Genomic DNA, 17,718 nt, shown 5'->3' on the forward strand with positions numbered 1-17,718 from the left:
CAATGAAGCTCCGGGAGCCCTCCAAGGTGATCGGTTCGCCACGGCAGAGTCCTCCATAGGGTTGGAGATGCTTATCAAGTTGGTTGAGTTGGCGCGAACCAGCTCTGCACCAGTCCTCAAAGTATCATCATCACCTTGCTTCTGGATATATGTCCAAGACATCGGTGAAGTGCAAGCAGAAAAGAACCTCAAAGGGGATTTTTAATCATCTTTTTCTCAAATGTAGCTCTGTTTCTGGCATTCCACATGGCCCAGACAACAACAGTAAAGAATTCTCACCATCAGGAGGAAAAAAGAAACAAAAAAGGGAAACCGGAAACAAAAAGAACCCAAGGAAAATTGTAGGAAAATATCCTAGTACAAACTCCCGCAGAAAATATCCCAAGGCTTTTTGTTATCTTAAAAAAGATGCAAAATTCTGTTCTCAGCTTCTTCTTTTTCCACAAGCGCGGCAGCCCAGCAAGAGTTATTGGACGCCTTGAACTACCTAGCCCTGCTCCAAGGTGTCATCTTCTGTTACAGGTTTGTCTTGGGTTGTCGTGGGAGTGGTTTCTAAAGCAAGTGACAACTAAACGTGATGACTCGGAACTGCAAGTAATTTACAACTACTTGCGAGTAACAAGAACTGGATATGAGAAGGCCCGTTATATGTGAATGGAAGGAATCTTTTCGCACATTCAGTTCACATAGTCACATCCAATTCACATTTTGATCGCATTTGAGGGGTTAAGATCTTGTACACTGCCATACACATTTTATGGAGACGGAACTACATCAGGCGGCAGAGGGCAAAGAGGGGGGAGTGGCAACTATTGTGAGCAGAGATAAAAGGTTGATGAGTGGTGACACACATACTCCCATGGGATTAACACACATCTTCCAAAATATGATGGTGGCAGAGACACTAGATTAAGGAGACCTACATGACAGATACTGGAACCCAAGCCATGACAACGGTGAATCGCCTTGCATTCAACTTCGACATATTCATTACTAGTTGCTGCAAGGCATGTGTATCCTTGGGAAGCTTACATATTCAGAAAACTGAACCACCGACAGTCAATTCTTTAGTTAGGATAGCGTATTGGCTCAGCAGAGAAAATATAAATCTCCGACGGCTTAGGATGAAGATGAGCAGTGAAAGGCCTAGATCAAGCCCCAGGAACTTCAGTTCTTCATTATTAGTTTATTACTAAGCTGTTGGCTACCATCGAAGCAACCCTAAACTGCAGCACGTCTTTCTTGGCATAGTAATAAACATTGACCATAGAGTAGCTTTCTTCTGTTAACTCAGAGTCAATCATGTGTTCTCACCATCCCTTTTCCGTGGTCTCAGCGTAACGCTGGACTAGAAACCTCACCGCTACTACTGCACAACCATATCCTCTACGTCAAATTGTCATTCGTATATTGCATCTCACCGTCAAAAAGCAAACCATCTGGAGTGAGAGCCACCAAAACCCACATCAGGGCCTTCCGGATGTATCCAAAAAATCGCCAGTTCACACTAGTCGCCTCAACAAGGGCGTGCAGGGGCCTTTCACAATGAAGATCCAGCCGCATCAAATAGATCTAGTACGATCCGGATGCCGACAGAAACCAACCGACATTAGATCTGACAGACTGGCCAGCCAGACCATGCAGGGGTAGGGCGCCGCTGATCTAGCCGGAGGCACACCGATGGGAGTCCGCTGAGATCAAAGGTCAGCAGCCGATGAGGCACCACCACCACCACCATCAGCTGGAGCGCCGCCATGAGCGGCCTAGGATCATATGTGAACTAGGGCGCGCAATCGCGGAGAGGGTCGGGAGGCGCCATAGGATCAAGCAGAGAGGGGAGAAGCATGAGGAAGGGGTGCCCCACCACCACCACAGGCCGGCCAGGAGGCCACCGATGATGGCAGCGAGGGGAAGGAGCGCGTGGAGCAGACTTGCTATGGCGGTGGAGGAGAGTCGCCTCATGAGTTGCTGGAGTGACCTGTGAGACGCGAGAACTGCTTAAAAAGTTACTCGTAGGAACTCAAGACCATGCGATGATTATCAACTACGAGTACTTGCTCGCTGCGAGGGACACAATCACCATGGACTCAAGACTGATCGATGAATTTACATCATGTCTCATACAACAAAGTAATAAATGGCAACACATTGGTTGTTTTCAGTAAAAAAAAGGAGATAAATTTTGATGCATTAATGCCTTTATTATTCGATGATAATGTGGTTGTGGAAAGCATAAAATGTCCAAGTGCTCGGTAAGTACGTTTATTACATTTGCCGCTTCTTCAGCTTAAGTATGAGCCCATTTTTGATCTTCAGTATACAAGACGGCTTGGGCTGTATGCTTTGCCCTTTCATCAGCTCCACGTCGAAGTTCCACATTGTTGAGGCGATGACGGTCTTCATCTGCATAACCGCAATTTCCTTGCCGGGGCATATCTTTGGGCCTGAGTTGAAAACCAAGAACTTGTGAGATGGCACGTACCTCAGGTTGCCATTGTCTGAGAGCCACCTTTCGGGATTATAGTTGAGGCAATCATTACCCCACAGGTCCTCCATTCTCCCCATGGAGTGGACAGAAATAAAGATGGTGTCGCCACTGCGCACCTTATGGCCACTCGGCATGATATCATCGGTGGCTACCGTCTTGCACTCAATAGGCCCCGGTGGGTACAACCTAAGAGTCTCATACAAGACGGCTCTTAGATAGACTAGAGATTTTGTCTCTTCCGGCTCAAAGATCACCATGGCACTTGCACTGGATGCTGCTTTGCTTGATGCAATGGGTGAGAGTTCATTGCGGATGGTTGACACGACGTTAGGTTTCTGGGAAAGGTTGTAGAAGACCCATGTCAGGGTTGCTGTAATTGTGTCCCTCGCAGCGAGGAAGTAGCTGATAATCATCGCAAGCACCAATTCATCATCTGCATAGTCAGGATCATTGAGGAATGGAGGCATAATATCCACACCACTGTGGTCATTACCAGTATGGCATGTGTTGGTCTTCCACCTGTCCATCATCTCCACGACGAACCTTCGAAGCACTGTGTGCGATGTGCTGAGCTTTCTCTCGGGGCCGATGTTTAGCCGCCTCATCAGTTTCCAGCAAGAAGTTGGCATCACATGCCGGAAAAATCCCACCTCCATGACCGTGTCCAAGGCAACCGCTACGTCCATGGGAGGCAAGTCCGAGGATAGGAGGCCAGGGTCCACGCCAAAGAGAGACGTAGCACATAGGTCAAACATAAACCTCAACATCATTTCTTGCATGTCTAATGGGGTTTCGATGCTCACCATGTGGGCGAACAATGGGAGGAGGCTGTTCTTTACCTTGTCGACGCAGTAACTCGCAAGGTTGTCCAGCAACCGCGGGCCGTTGAGCACACCCTTGACTTTGGCGCGCATCCGATGAGCTGGCTCACCATCAATTGTGAAGAGGCTGCCACCCATGATATCGAAGATAGCAGCGAACTCTGCACCCTTTGGAAAGTTAGGGTAGTTGGTAGTGAAAATGTGCTGGATGTTCGCAGGATTGCATGTGACGAAGAACCGCATCCCCGTCCCAGGAGGGCCGTGTGCCCTGAAGTCGTGGCTTGATCCAGTGAGGACCAGGGTGAAATAGGCAGGCATGTTGTGGAGGTTGGCCACAAAGGAAGGGAACATGTGTAGTATTGGCCAGTTTATGGGGAGTGCCATGGAGATGGGCAGGATCCACATTGTTATCCGTAGTGTGGGATATGCTGCCACTTAGATTTATCTTCAATGGACATGCTATGGCTTCATATATATAGATGAGTTCCCTCCATGGCCATATGCTAGCAGCGAGCAATGTGCACACACGCTGTGTCAACATAACTATACTACTGACTTCATTGCGCTCCAAAGCAGGTGTCAGTTGACAGATTTGGTAATAAGTACTTGATAAGTTTCATTCCATATTTTTTTCCCCACCATGACATCTCGATCTCTCTATTGATACGGTGTCTTGCTTGATTGAAGTTGAACCAATAATTGAACCACATTTACGCCAACCGGAAACTGGCAAACTATCCACCTTCATTATCCAAGCAATTAATAGATGAAAGCTGGCCACTCATGGTGCCTCATTGATTGAAATTGGCCCAAGTTTTTTGATCCCGGATGGGGGGAAAACACCGTCTGCAAATAGCATATGAAACCATGCCACTTGTGGCGCCTCACTAATAATTGAAACACGTTGGCACCAATCGGAAGCTGGCAAACATTCTCAGCTTCATCGTCCAAGAAATTGTTTGGACAAACCTTGGGATGAACCCTAGCTAGCTAGCTCTCTCTCTCTCATTCGCTCAGATTGAGATGGAATAAGGAACACACTGGACACAAGGTTTTTCCGGGGACGAACGCCTCACCGCACGAACAGCGCCTCACTTTTGTTAATGTGTGCACATACCCGGCTGACTACAAACACATGTTACATGGCGACCTTTTATACCTGACTCGCTAAGCAACTAACTCCAACGGACCCTCAAGCTCACGTCCGCCCGAGCTCCTCAAGACCCGGACTCCTCTCGTCGTGAGCCATCTGCTCTACCGCAAGAGCCGCAAATCGTCCGAGCTTGCCGCTGGATCATGCCGAACGCTCCCGCGATCAATGCCTATGACTTACCTGCACACGCACACGCACACGCACACGTCCACTAACAAACTCTGTGCATGCTAGTTTCTAACTGGCACACTATGCACACGCACACGCACACACGCACAGTTGTCACGGCCATGGACCCACGCCCGGCTCGACCAACACACACACACACACTGATCAACCCCTCGTGGCTTATTCCTAACAAAAATCACCAGATGAATCTAGCCGCTCATGGGGCCTCATTGATTGAATTTGACCCAAGGGGTTGGATCCCATAAAAAATAATTCACCATCCCTAAATAGAAGATGAAACTATGCCACTTTGTGCCGTTTCACTAATAATTGAACCATACTGACGCCAGTCGGAAGCTGGCAAACTATTCACCTTCATTGTGGTGAAAGTTGGCTGATCATGGCGCCTGGTTGATTGATGTTGACCCAAGGTTTGAATCCGGGATAAAAAAACTTGTTGGCCGGGCACCGATATTTTTGGTTACCACGGTAACCAAAAAATACCGGGCGGTTACCGGTCGAATGTTTTGAACGAATTTTGGATTGGGAAAGTGAGTCCAAATTTTAGTCAAAATTCATTTAAATTCAAAAATTCAGGATTTTGTTTTGATAAGGCAATTTCTCTTGGGCTACCGAGATTTGCGGTATCGCATGGTAACTAATTTTTTTGCTCGGTACCCAAAACCTTGAGTTGAACCGTGTTGATACCAACTGGATAGAAGGTGACAAACTATTCACCGTCATCCTCCAAGAAACTAAATGGTGAAGGCAAGACGTTCATGGTTTCATACTGATTAAAGTTGAACCACGTTTTTCACGTGACAAACTGCCTCACTGTTATCGTCCAGCTAATCTTACTTTTTTAAGAAGTTGATCCTCACTACTCCCAATTCTCTGTACATGCACACTATCCACATAAGCGTTCAATTTGCAAACATCAATCCCCACTACATAATTCTTAATATATTTCTCAATTATTTCATTTGAGAAAACCATGCAGTTTTTGACGTCAACAGTCTTTTAACAGAAGAAGAGATAGATTGGAGGCCTGGGTACAACACCAGGCAACCCGTCAGGATTTTGGCAAAAGCCGTCTACGTGCGTGCCTTTGCAATTAATATCATCGAAGAGTAAGTGGTATCTTCCTGGTGATCACCTCCAATCTCGGTAGTAGTGGTCTCTTTGATTTTACGCTTTCAACTTTCTTGAGCATTCAAACAAAGTGGAGATCAGTATATCAACTACCATATATAGTACCTTGCTTATTAGTAGTTGCAACATAGTTTGATTTAACAAGTTATAAACAAATGTATGATTTTGCTGGTACCTTTGATATTTTTATTTATCTTTTCTAAGGTGCTGATTGGATTTAAATTTTTGCCTGACTGGCCATAAAGGAAAGATTGAAGTAAATCTCTACATGTTGCGGTGGATGATGGTTGTCAACTACTTTTAGCGGTACTCTAAAAATATTAATCTTCAACTTGCAAAATTAAATCACCTGGGCAACATATGCCTTTGACAAATACTTATGTTTATCAAATCATCTTTAGTATCCGTGTATATATATAACAACCGATGTTCAATGTTACATGGCAATATAGTTAACCTTCAAAACACTAATTGAAAAGTTCTATCATGTTGCACTAAAAAAAAAAGATATGTCCTATTTCGTGAGTACTCGAACACATGCCAATTTCTTGCGATCCACGCCCAAAAGAGATCGCTGCTCCATTAGTAGAAGACAACTTTTATCATCTATTGAAACCAAGACGTTTAGCAGTAACAAGACTACTAGATGTCCCGCGACAACGTGCAGGGTATCCATCTAGTTATCATATGAAAGCAAGTACTCTAGGCGTCTCATTGATTGATTTAAGTGTCCTCCAATTAACTAACTATTCACCTTCATCGTCCAAGCGATTAACACATGAAAGCAAGCCACTCATGGTGTTATATTGATTGAAGTTGAATCACGTTTTTCAAGTGACAGACTACTTCACTGTATTAGCATAAATTTGCCTCTAAGTCCGCTAATATTATGATTTTTATTTATCAAAAGATATCTTAGCTGCTAATTTTCTTTTCACATAGATTATCATTTAGTGACGCCATCTACCATTTACTCCGAGAGCTCAAAGCAACATGGTTAAAAAATGAACTCATTTTTATGCCATTTGGCGGTGCTTCTCTCTTCATAGCTGCTAAACTACAAGTCACCCAATTAGCATCACATGTTAGAAAACCGAAAAAATATGTATGAGATTAATATTTTGACACCCAAGATCAAAATTGGCAGATGTCATTAGTAGTATTTTCGACTCGCAAGATCAAAACAGAAACATGATTAATAGTATTTTACATTATACATATAGTGCTAACCTTAGCTGAGAGATCGATCATATTGGAGTTCCAATTGGCCGGCTTGCAGCACGGCCGCATCGTCGAAGCACCAGCTAGTAGCACGGCGGCACTCTCGCATCATTGGCACACAACACGTCGATGGCAGTCGCAGCACCACTGCGTTGTTGCAGCACCGGCCGGTAAGTGACTAAATATGCACGTAACGTAAATAAATGATATACGGAAAAAGATGCTGCATTGTAGCTAGCTTTTTCTACAATGTATAGTCAGCATGAATGGCTTCATACTTGACTGAATTATAAGTACGTACCTGGTTCATGCGCAGTTGCTGCAACAATATTGGAGTAACTAGCTAGCTTTCTGGAGTTGATGCACGTAACGTAACATGTGAAACAGTGCGTCGTGGCCTCAGCACCCACGCGAATAAGAAGACAGGCGGACTGATTGGGTGAATCAGACGGCTGACAAAGCGGACTTATGGATCGATCGGGTGGCTAGGCCCAGCTGATTCCGTGCCAGGATCAGCCGGCTGATTTGTAGCAGCCGCCTTATTTATTTGGTGTTCAAAAGTATTTTAGGGAGAAGTTACATGAAAGGACATAATATAACTTCTCCATTGTAAAAGAATCAACTGATGAACTTAATTAACTGAAGGGCTCATTTACATACTGTACCAGCCAGTCACTGAAAATCTGAATCACATATGAGCAGAGCCAGAAAATGGTACAATCATCCTCTCCCACATAAATTTAGCGATATGAGCACACGATTTAGTAAGAACTGGACCGTGGATTTGCCAAACCAAACACACTACTTATTTATTAATCGTGCTCCATACATGCAAACATTTCGGTTCATCTGACATGCAACACATACGTACATGTCACACACATTGAAACATGAGCTCGTGCACGCCTATATTTTTTCCCGACCTCCGCATCCTACGTGTACACACATGACGACCGACCTAATTAAACACGGGATATGGAAAACAATCAGAAATTGAAGGTACATAAGAAAACAAATACTTAATGCATGCCTGCATGAGGTACAAAGAGTAGTAGCTAGATGGGAATGGGCTTGACAAAGAGGCGCTTGATGATGTCTTCAAGATGCGAGCTGAAGGTGAAGGCATCTTTCCTATCACCGTAGTACACCGGCCAACTGAGAGTGCAGTTGACGACCCGTTGCACCGCAGGCAGCAGCTCACGGCCATGTTGGAATCGAGCTTGGTTGGTGGTCCTCCACTCATCTTCTATCATCGAGTCGATGGCAGCAAAGGCGACCTCTTCGGTGACCTTGTGCTCACCGGCGTAGCACTCCACGCAGTTGGCCACGTCCCTGTTGTCCCGGGGCTGCATGCACGTTTCAGTTAACTTAACTAATTCATTATACACGGTTAATTGCACTTATATGTGTGTTTAGCAACGCACTTTGGATGAAGCAGCAAGGTCGTTCATTAGGCGCCCAATCTTGGCGCATGCCATGACGACATCAGGGTATCCAAGTGCCCACTCCAGTGCTCCCTTGGGCATTTCATTACCCAAGCAAACCATCATATACACGCATAGCTGTACCGCGCCTAGGGACATGGCAGCCAAATACAATTTATCTTCCAACCCCGGCTTGTGATTTTTGTGCAACCATTCAGCTTCTTGGACATAACAACTCGACTGCTGTTGGAACTGCATGCATGCGCACGAGCAAGGGTAGCCCATTAATCAAACGCACAATTATCTTTTATATTAATATTCTTCCAAAAATAGACATAGAAATGATTTCCAAGATCAACACCTGACATGTTTTCTTATGCAAAATAACGGTCAATCCATGTGCCATTTGCACAAACTCTGGTGAATTTTTATAACACCACTGCTTTGTGACCAAGGAGGTATACGTATGGTTTGTGTTGTTTAGTAACAAACCATAAATCTTGTATTCACTTAGATAATTTCCCAACAACGTACCAACGATCCTCCTGCCCCAAGCAACCAGTCTCTCAATGGCTACACCTTCTACATACATCTCAAATCATAAGTTGATCATAAAATTTCTCTGTTCCACAACCTTTACAGCTTGAGGAGTGGTACATTAGTTGAAGAAGTTGTACATTCGAAGAAGCAAATGTCTAGGCAAGCAGAGAGACACTTTCTTTCTCTTTAGCATCCTCCACAACTAATATCTCGCGGTACTAACTCAAAACTCATCGAGTGCCTCCTTTTGGGGAGGAGGGGGCAAAAGAGCTTTCTCTGGGCTCTGTTCATTTTTCTCTTGAGGGGTGTTTTGGTTCTTTTTTCTTAATTTCCCCGATTGAAAAAGAATCGTCCTAACCTACTACTCATATGTATGATCATTGAGAGCTAATAAATTAATTAGACATGTTTACAACCCACCACAAAGCTTTTTCGACTAGATTGTGACGGGACATTTCTAATGCTCATGTGCAATCAGTACATGTGTTCTAAATAAAGAATTGAAACAAAATAGATAATTTGGTACTCCTTCTTCATGTGATCAATTGAATATCTCCCATTGAGTCTCAATTCATCATCGAACTCCTTAAAGCAGATTAGCAGTTTATTATAGAACTTCTTCAGATACCCTGGCACAAGAGAAACGGCGCTCTCATCCCATCTGCGTGACATATTAATTAGTTTAAACAACCACCCCCAATTAATCTATTGTCGATAGAATTAATAGTTGTTCACCATAGATACAGAGATTGGCAAGAGAGATAACCTTTGTATGGCTGCATCGAGCTTCCTGTACTCCTCCAAGGTGGCACCAACATCATTGGTGTCATCCAACAGCGTGTGCAGAATAACTAACTTGGCAAAGATCATTCGTGTGAGTGTGTGCTCTTCCTCGTAGAACACACAATAGCCCCAAAGGTAGGACTCCGCCACACGGTCCCGAGCAAAACTTAACCCCACGTATCCCTTAAAATCACTATACCACCTGGAAAAAATGATGCATAATAAAAATAGATTGATAGATAGTCCAATGAAGCATGTATATATACTAATATAGTTGGGTGGGTATATGTTAATGGAAATACTCGGAGATTTCTTTGAGCTCCTTCAAATGGACAGCTTGGAGGAGGTTAAATTCCAGCTTTGCAAGCTCTAGAAGGATTGGACTGTGCCCTTCTTCTCGTTCATATTCTGGCATGTAGTGCAGCGCCTCCAACCTCCTATAGGTCCTTGGTAGTGGTACATGAAGGGCACGCTTGACTTGCTCTGCTAAAGGGGACCCAAGGCTCGACGCCAGTGATTCTAGATGATGCCTTGCAAAAGAGACGGCGTCTTTCAGTTCTGGCTCGCCATGGGTTAACGTGTATGCTGCATTGTAGAGACATATGAGTCCCTTTGGATCGTTTGTTATATACTCGTTAAAGGTCCCATCTTCGCCCCTAAACTTTTTGAATACATCTGCAACACATATTCATGTTAATTCATTTTCATGAAGTGTTCTTGCAAGGTATTCAATGATTACATATTTAGATGGATACCTGGAGATACCCAAAGGCCATGTTCCCTAAGAAGGCGGAACCGAAGAGCAACCTCGCGGAGGCTAGAGATATTGAGTTCATTTTCATGTATGTCACTTAGAGCAGTGCATATCTGTATTTCAAAGAGGTGTGCTATTCCTAGGCGTTGGATTGCATCCACCAACTTCATTTTCTCTAAACTATTACTGCAAGTCTTAAACAACATGTCAACATCTTCCTTCAATTTATTGATTCTGATCTTCATCCATTCCTCTGACCTCTGCAGAAATTTATTGGTTACAGTTATGCAAACTAGTCGCTAATGTATCAATTAAATGTATGGGACAATATAGAAGCTTTATGGCATACTGTCACAGGAAATGATGATTCAATCATTTGATGAAATTCCAACGATTTTGATCTGTACAGAGTGTAAACACTTCCTTTGCATAACTAAATGTCAAATATTTTCGGTCTCAGCAGCACTTTTTTTACTTTGCAAATGCTAACAACTTGCAAGTATGAATTTAAGAAATATATTTGACAGCTTAATTAGAATTTTTATTTATGGCTATAGGAAATAGATAACTAGGTCGGGTAACATTAAAAATATCCCTTTGATTTTATTCAAGGAGGAGGAATTAGAGGTGGTGATATTCAGGTGCAAGTCATAGCCCTTTTGGATAGCGCCACTTTGTGGACAGAAAAATAAATCTTCTATATCTAAATAGCTAGCCCCCACTAACATATTTCTCTCAACATGAAAGCATGTCACCTCATCATTTAACTACCATAGGTAAAGGCCCACCTCAACATGCAACTATGCATATTAAAATTCAATTCAACATGCAAACATGCATGCATGTAAACTTCCATTCTATTATGCTATTTACATTTAATACCGATATACTTTCAAAAACCTTTATTTCAAATATTGATGTTTCGTATAACCAAAACCTCATTCAAATATTGCAAAATATTCGCGCAACAACATGCAAGGCATCATCTAGTATAGAAAACAAGACAAAATCTTGGCACCGTTTGATATGTTGTGGCTCACTTTGTCTAGGTTAGAGCATTTGCAGCCGGGCGCCCAAAAACCGGCCTCAAATGCCCGGGCGGACGGTCCGGTCACGAAAATTCGACCCAGACGGGCGCCTCAAACGGGCTCAAATGCCCGGGCGGACTGGCACCCCTCATATCCATCCCAAATATGGGGTAGATATATGGATGCCCGGGCGTGTCCACCACGTCGGACTAACGCTGGGGTCCCACGCGGAATTGCCCGGAAACCCGGCAGTCCGATGGACGTCTCCTCCGGTGGGTGGTATGAACGCCGCGTGGTGTTGCTCCGGCTCGCCGCTCGATAACAAATCCGGCTATTTAAGCATGCCGACGTCCCCCAACCCTGGCCCATCTACCTCCTCCCTCTCCGCGCCGTAGTCCGAGCCCATCCACCTGCTCTCTCCCGCTCCGCCGCTCTTCCCACGCACTCCGGCTACGCCATGGTCCGGCAGAAGATAACCACCTACGGTATGCTCACGCCAGAGCGCCGGTACCAGACCAAGCAGGAGATCCTTAGATGCATGCCGCGTGCGCTGCTCGCAGTGCTGCCGGGCTGCCTCCGGTCTCGCTGGAGTCGGAGGATGGGGAGGAGGAGGGAGAGGAGCAGCAACCGGCTCTGATGGAGGTGACAGATTCGGAGGAGGACGAGGCGGAGCTGCCGCCGGCTCTGGCCTACAACATGGAGGACGCGGAGGCGGGGTTCGCCGTCGCCCAAGCGGAGCAGATGGCGAAGCAGCAAGACATATTGGCGTCCATCCAGGATGAGGCCTATGTGGACGTCAATCGGCAATTCACCCGGCAGGAGCGGGCAGTGACCGTCGCTCTCTTCGCCGAACTCGACGTGGAGATGCAGGAGGAGGCCGACGCGGAGCAACCGAAAGAGCCGCAGGAGCTAAAGATGCAGCTGTCACCCGTGTATCCGGAGCCGGGCATGGAGATAGTGGACATCTCCGACAAGGACTAGGGTAGTTGATCTACGCAGTATGCATGCTTTTTTCTTTGCATGCTTTTGTATGGATTTAAGATTTCTAGTTTCTTTCCACACAAAAAAAGATTTCTAGTTTCTCTATTCGATCGCACCGGCACGAGGAAGATTGGATCGACTTGCACGAGCTCGCACCATCACCGCCGCGCCCGCGGCTGCCAGTCACCTCGCCGTCGTCGTGACTCGCCTAGCAGCTACCTTGAGTGACTTGGCGCCGCCAGTCGTCATCAATTACGAGGTATTCGCGCGAAGGCTTGTGGCTTCGCGGGGAGCCACTGGCATTCGCCCTAGATCTGGCAGGTCCCAATTCTGGCAATCGGTGATCCGCCTGTTACCGGTCCTGCACATTAGGACCTCCATTAAAGTGGGTACCGGATCCGGTACTCTGTTCTGGCTAGACAGATGGGTAGGGGCACGTCCCTTCGCGGAGCGCTTTGATACGCTGTTCGCGATCTGCGTCCGCCCACAGATCTCTGTGGCTGTGGCCTTAGCTGACTTGGGCGCTATTGCCTTTCGCCGTACCTTCGGGGCGGTGGAGCTCCAGGAATGGGATGAATTGCTTGAATGTATTGCCCTCCACCCCCCCTCCCTTGAGCCTGACTCGATGTCCTGGCATCTCGAGTCAAGTGGTAGATTCTCGACTAGATCCATATATCAGGCGATTGTCCCCACCCCTGGCCCGGTGGAACTATCAGTGCTTTGGGAGATCAAACTCCCCTTGAAGATCTGCATATTCCTCTGGCAATGGGTCCGAGGCCGCCTCCCCTCGGGTACGGAGGTCCGCAAACGTAACGGCCCTGGGGATGGCCTTTGCCCCATTTGTTTGGTACCGGAAGATTGCAACCACACCTTCTGCCGGTGTCCTGTGGCGCAGTTCTTATGGAGCTACTTCCGGGAGGTGGTCGGTGACAACTGGTGCCATGACAATCTCCCGGACTTATTTGGGGAGGCTCTTAGGCTCCCCGGGTCTAGCCGCCCACCCACGTGGGTGGCTTTGGGCACCCTAGCGTGGACCCTCTGGTGTAACTGTAATAAACTAGTCATCGAGCGCGTGATTCCATGTCGTGTGACTGATGCGATCCATAAAATGTGTGGCTTCTTACAGCTCTGGAGACCGCTTAGTAAGCGGCGAGACCGGGACGCCATCGACAACATCATAGCTGGTCTTCGTTCTTCGGCGTCGGCATTTGCTCCTCCTCCGCCACCACCACCACCACCTCCCGAGCCGGATTAGTTTTTTAGCTTAGCTTTGTTTGGGGCTTGTCTTGCTGTGCCCCCAGTGTCTCTTTATGACTTGATTGTACTCTATACTGCTGTGTTGGATGCTTGGTTCGTTGCTTTATAATATAAAGCGGGGGAAACCCTTTTTCGTATCAATTACGAGGTAATTGACCCCGTCTTCGCGTGCTCGGCTGCTTGCTGCAGTGTATGTGTGGGCTACTGCTTGATGCTTGGTGCTTGTTGTGTGATTGACTGCTTGATGCTGTGCTCGCCGCCTTTCTCTTGTTTTTACTTAAATGTGTTCTAATTTTCATTGCATTTTATTAGTATACTTAGGATCTCACATAAAAGTATTCGTGTGCATTGTTAATTGTGTGGACTACTTATGTTGTGCATCAAATTTGTTATGTGTTTAGAGTCAGCCCAACCTCAAGAAAAATCCATCCTCTGCCACTGCATTTTAATTGATTGTCTGTTTATTTTTCTAGTGAGACAGGGCCTCATTTTTGAGTTTCACACAGGACCCCGGATTTTGCTAGCCCGGCCCTGATGGCAACCTAGGTGCATAGAGATTGGATAGAGGATGCTAAATCAAAAAATTAATGGCAATAATTAATCTCTTTGACCTGCTTCAAAAATTAGGAAGAGCCAATCACTATGTTGGTTTTCCATGTTATTAATTTCTTAAGAGCAACGTGCAAATCTTATTTAATGTGTCAACCAATGGAAGTATGTAAAATGAAAATTAATGGTCGCGAGGAATGAGGAACTCTTCTCATGCATGGTGACTTATATATTTGGAATACTAAATTTTCATTAGACGTCATGTGCAACTGGACCGAGGGAGTAGTGAAACTAGAAAAGTAACTTCACGCTAATATCAGACCAATTCCTTACTAATAGAACATATAACCCTAGCTAAGCCCATTAGAGTAGTGTTTAAAGAAAAGAAGTTTGAACGAGAGAGTAGCACATAATAATGTATAAATACATGCATGCCTTGGGTGGTTTCCGCTCGTATCTGAGGAAGAAGTCACTCCACGCCGAGGGCTGAAAGACGGACACCGTCCCGCCGGACGCCATGCAGAGGATGGGTTGTTTATGTGTGGTAGCTGTTGTGCTTGCTCACCCCCAGCAAACATTTATAAGCGAGCAGAATCTCTAGGGGGGGATCCGGATGGGTGAGGGTGACAAGGACCTTGATGCTAGTATGGAGGACGACTCCATCGATACGGCGGCGTGGGAGAAGTTGGGCATCACCGACAAAGGAGGGGCGGCTGACCGTGGGCAGATGCCTATGATGGAGCAGCCTCTGGCGGGGGGGGGGGGGGGGGGGGGGGGTCCGTGGAGTTGGAGCTCTCGATCCCGAACTAGTACGGCTCCAACCTGGGGTCGGTCACGTCCCCTCCGGCGAGGATGGCGGCTGCGGTGGTTTCGGACATGATGGTGGAGCCGCAGGCCGATGCCCGCACCCCTGGTGCGGCGTCGGTAGACTCGCTGCTTCTCTCCTCGCGTTCCCCGACCCAAGGCGGCCACAACAGCAACAAGCTTGGCGCGGTGAAGCAGCTCAAGAAGGTGGCGGTTCGCAAGGTCACCGCGGAGGCCGGGCGTGCAGCGGAGCTCTTAGGGGCGCCGGCGACGCCGCGCCAAGCGGTGATGGCTCTGGCGGTGCCTGTCCCCGGCCCGCTCGCTCAGGAGGCGTCCAAGACGGCGGCCTTCCCGAAGGCCAAGCGTTCCAAGGCCGTGGTGGAGGGGCAGGCGGCCCTTGTGCGGGTCAGCGCTCGGGCCAAGGGTGCCAAAGGGAATCTTCCGTCACTCCAACGCGCCCAACTCCTACAAGCACAGAAGAACCTGGAAACCTCAGGTAATCCCTTGCCTCATTTTATGATTCTCGACTCCTTTTCGGATGATCATTTGAGCGAGGTCTTGGGAGAGAGTGGGGTTGAACCGATGGGTGAGGGAGGGATGAGCGAACTCATCTCGCTGGTGCGTGCGAAGGAGATGGCGCAGGCGGCGCTGGCAGCGGCGGCTGCTCAACACGCGGATCGTCTGGCACTTGAGGCTGAGCCCTCGACGTCGCTAGCGATCCGGCCCAAGGGGAGACAGCAACAGGGGTTGCTGCTTCTTCCTCGCCTCGCTGCAGCAAGGTGAGGCGTGTGGCCAAGGCGATCACCTCAAGGGGGGTGCGCCTGCGTAACCGCGTCATCTAGATGCGTGCGCTTCTTTGGAACATCCGTGGCTTCGGCCACGCAGGTCGGCGCACCCAACTTAAAGAATATATTAGGAAAGAAGCCATTGATATCGTAGGTCTCCAGGAAACGATTAGACCAGAGTTTAGACACCATGATATCCTAGCCATAGACCCCCTTGAGCGCTTTGTTTGGCACCATAAGCCGGCAACGGGCCATTCAGGTGGAATGCTGCTCGGTTTCTGCAGCGCCACGTTCGAGGTGCTGACCTGGGAGGTCGGCACCTTTTTCATTGCTGCCAACATCCGCGTGCGAGCGTCGCTTCGCGAGCTTGTGATCGTGCAAGTCTATGGACCAGCAGATCACTCACGCTCGGCCGAGTTCTTGGGAGAACTTAAAGCCAAGGTGAGGGAGGTTTCGGTTGCTCAACTCCCGTTAATGGTGGGAGGTGATTTTAACCTGATCCGGTCAGGAGTAGACAAAAACAACGACAATATCAACTTGCCAAGGGTGGCTATGTTCAACAATGCTATTGCATCTATGGCACTTAGGGAAGTGGCCAGAACTGGGGCAAGGTATACTTGGACTAACAAGCAACTAGCCCCGGTGCGATCCGTCTTGGATCGGGTTTTCATGTCTCCGGGCTGGGAAGTGGTGTTTCCACTCTGTTCGCTCCTTGCAGAAACAAGGATTGGTTCGGATCATGTGCCCCTCATCTTATCCTCAGGGGAAGATAGGATTCGCCGCAGCCCGCGGTTCTTCTTCGAAACCGCGTGGTTTGAGGTCCCTGATTTCGACTTCATCTTTAGGGAGAGATGGTTGCGAAGCGTCCAACTCGCAGGCCAGCAACGCGGCCCTATGGAGTTTTGGATCGCTGTCGGGGGTCGCCTCCGCGCAAGCCTAAAGGGATGGGGTGCGAACCAGGGGCGTGCTGACAAGATCCTCAGGGAGAGGCTTCTTGCTGAAATAACCCTCCTTGACAATCAAGCGGACACACGTCCTTTTTCAGAGCAAGAATGGGCGCATCGATATGCCTTGGAAGGGCAAGTCGAAGCTCTGCTGCGATCTGAGGAGGAATATTGGAGGCGTAGGGGTGGCCTCAAGTGGACGCTCAAAGGAGACGCGAACACTCAGTATTTCCACGCGTACGCGAACGGCAGACGCAGGAAATGCTCAATTCTTAGGTTGCAGTCGGAGCAGGGGCTTCTTCTACAACATTCGGAAATTACCCAACATATCAACGACTTCTACATAAGTCTGATGGGGACCGACGAGGCACAACAAGCGCGTCTCAGCACGGATGTGTGGCTCCCGTACCAAAAGGTCCTCCATAGTGAGAACGAAGAGTTGGGGCTCGCGTTTCTCCCTAAGGAGATTGACGACGCTCTCCTAAGCATGAGAGCAGACACGGCTCCGGGGCCGGACGGGTGGCCGGTGGCGATGTTTAAGCACTTTTGGCCATTGCTGCGCGATCCCATTTACGAGGTGTGTAATGGCTTCATGCGTGGCTTCGTGGATATTGCTAGGTTAAACTACGGCGTACTCTCGCTGATCCCAAAAGTGCCAGGGGCGGACAACATACGCTAGTACAGACCAATCGCGCTTATTAACGTTCCGTTTAAAATCTGCACCAAAAGTTGTGCCACTCGGCTCTCGCCGATCGCCCATCGCACCATTAGTCGTGCCCAGTCGGCGTTCATACGGGGTAGAAACATTTTGGAGGGACCACTAGCGCTGCAAGAGACCCTTCATGAGCTTAAGCGCACGCACGAAC

The 17,718-nt window shown here is 47.6% G+C and overlaps 3 protein-coding genes across 5 annotated transcripts; all 3 read right to left on the reverse strand.

Annotated features, from left to right (window-relative positions):
• Positions 1 to 2,076: 2,076 nt before the first annotated feature.
• On the reverse strand, positions 2,077 to 3,725 carry LOC109751686 (noroxomaritidine synthase 1-like). 3 transcript variants are annotated; one of them, XM_045232424.2, is made up of 2 exons: positions 2,541 to 3,725; positions 2,077 to 2,444 (listed from the first exon to the last, which is right to left on the reverse strand). In XM_045232424.2, the coding sequence occupies exons 1-2, from the start codon at positions 3,712 to 3,714 to the stop codon at positions 2,266 to 2,268; spliced, it is 1,353 nt and encodes a 450-aa protein (XP_045088359.1). In that variant the 5' UTR covers positions 3,715 to 3,725; the 3' UTR covers positions 2,077 to 2,265. The 3 variants fall into 3 exon arrangements, with proteins under 3 accessions (XP_045088359.1, XP_020166164.1, XP_045088360.1); XM_045232425.2 differs by having other exon boundaries at positions 2,321 to 2,403; positions 2,483 to 3,725; XM_020310575.3 differs by having other exon boundaries at positions 2,077 to 3,725.
• Positions 3,726 to 8,058: 4,333 nt separating this feature from the next.
• LOC141041891 (tau-cadinol synthase-like) lies at positions 8,059 to 8,529 on the reverse strand. The gene is made up of 2 exons (XM_073509457.1): positions 8,428 to 8,529; positions 8,059 to 8,349 (listed from the first exon to the last, which is right to left on the reverse strand). Exons 1-2 carry the CDS (start codon positions 8,527 to 8,529, stop codon positions 8,059 to 8,061), a joined length of 393 nt encoding a protein of 130 aa, XP_073365558.1.
• Positions 8,530 to 9,441: 912 nt separating this feature from the next.
• Positions 9,442 to 10,742, reverse strand: LOC109751684 (tau-cadinol synthase-like). The gene is made up of 4 exons (XM_020310574.3): positions 10,506 to 10,742; positions 10,053 to 10,425; positions 9,734 to 9,952; positions 9,442 to 9,628 (listed from the first exon to the last, which is right to left on the reverse strand). Exons 1-4 carry the CDS (start codon positions 10,708 to 10,710, stop codon positions 9,442 to 9,444), a joined length of 984 nt encoding a protein of 327 aa, XP_020166163.3. The 5' UTR covers positions 10,711 to 10,742.
• Between the last annotated feature and the right edge of the window lie 6,976 nt (positions 10,743 to 17,718).

The sequence above is a fragment of the Aegilops tauschii genome, chromosome 2 (assembly GCF_002575655.3).
Source record: "Aegilops tauschii subsp. strangulata cultivar AL8/78 chromosome 2, Aet v6.0, whole genome shotgun sequence".
In the NCBI taxonomy this organism is placed as follows: Eukaryota; Viridiplantae; Streptophyta; class Magnoliopsida; order Poales; family Poaceae; genus Aegilops; species Aegilops tauschii.

Excerpts from the sequence above, each read along its gene's own strand:
- LOC109751686 (XM_020310575.3), bottom strand. The coding sequence starts at position 3,714 with ATGTGGATCCTGCCCATCTCCATGGCACTCCCCATAAACTGGCCAATA.
- LOC141041891 (XM_073509457.1), bottom strand. The coding sequence starts at position 8,529 with ATGCCCAAGGGAGCACTGGAGTGGGCACTTGGATACCCTGATGTCGTC. Across the intron at positions 8,350-8,427 it reads ACCTTGCTGCTTCATCCAAA|CCCCGGGACAACAGGGACGT; the intron begins GTGCGTTGCTAA and ends ACGTGCATGCAG.
- LOC109751684 (XM_020310574.3), bottom strand. The coding sequence starts at position 10,710 with ATGTTGTTTAAGACTTGCAGTAATAGTTTAGAGAAAATGAAGTTGGTG. Across the intron at positions 10,426-10,505 it reads TGGCCTTTGGGTATCTCCAG|ATGTATTCAAAAAGTTTAGG; the intron begins GTATCCATCTAA and ends TATGTGTTGCAG. Across the intron at positions 9,629-9,733 it reads CTCGATGCAGCCATACAAAG|ATGGGATGAGAGCGCCGTTT; the intron begins GTTATCTCTCTT and ends TATGTCACGCAG.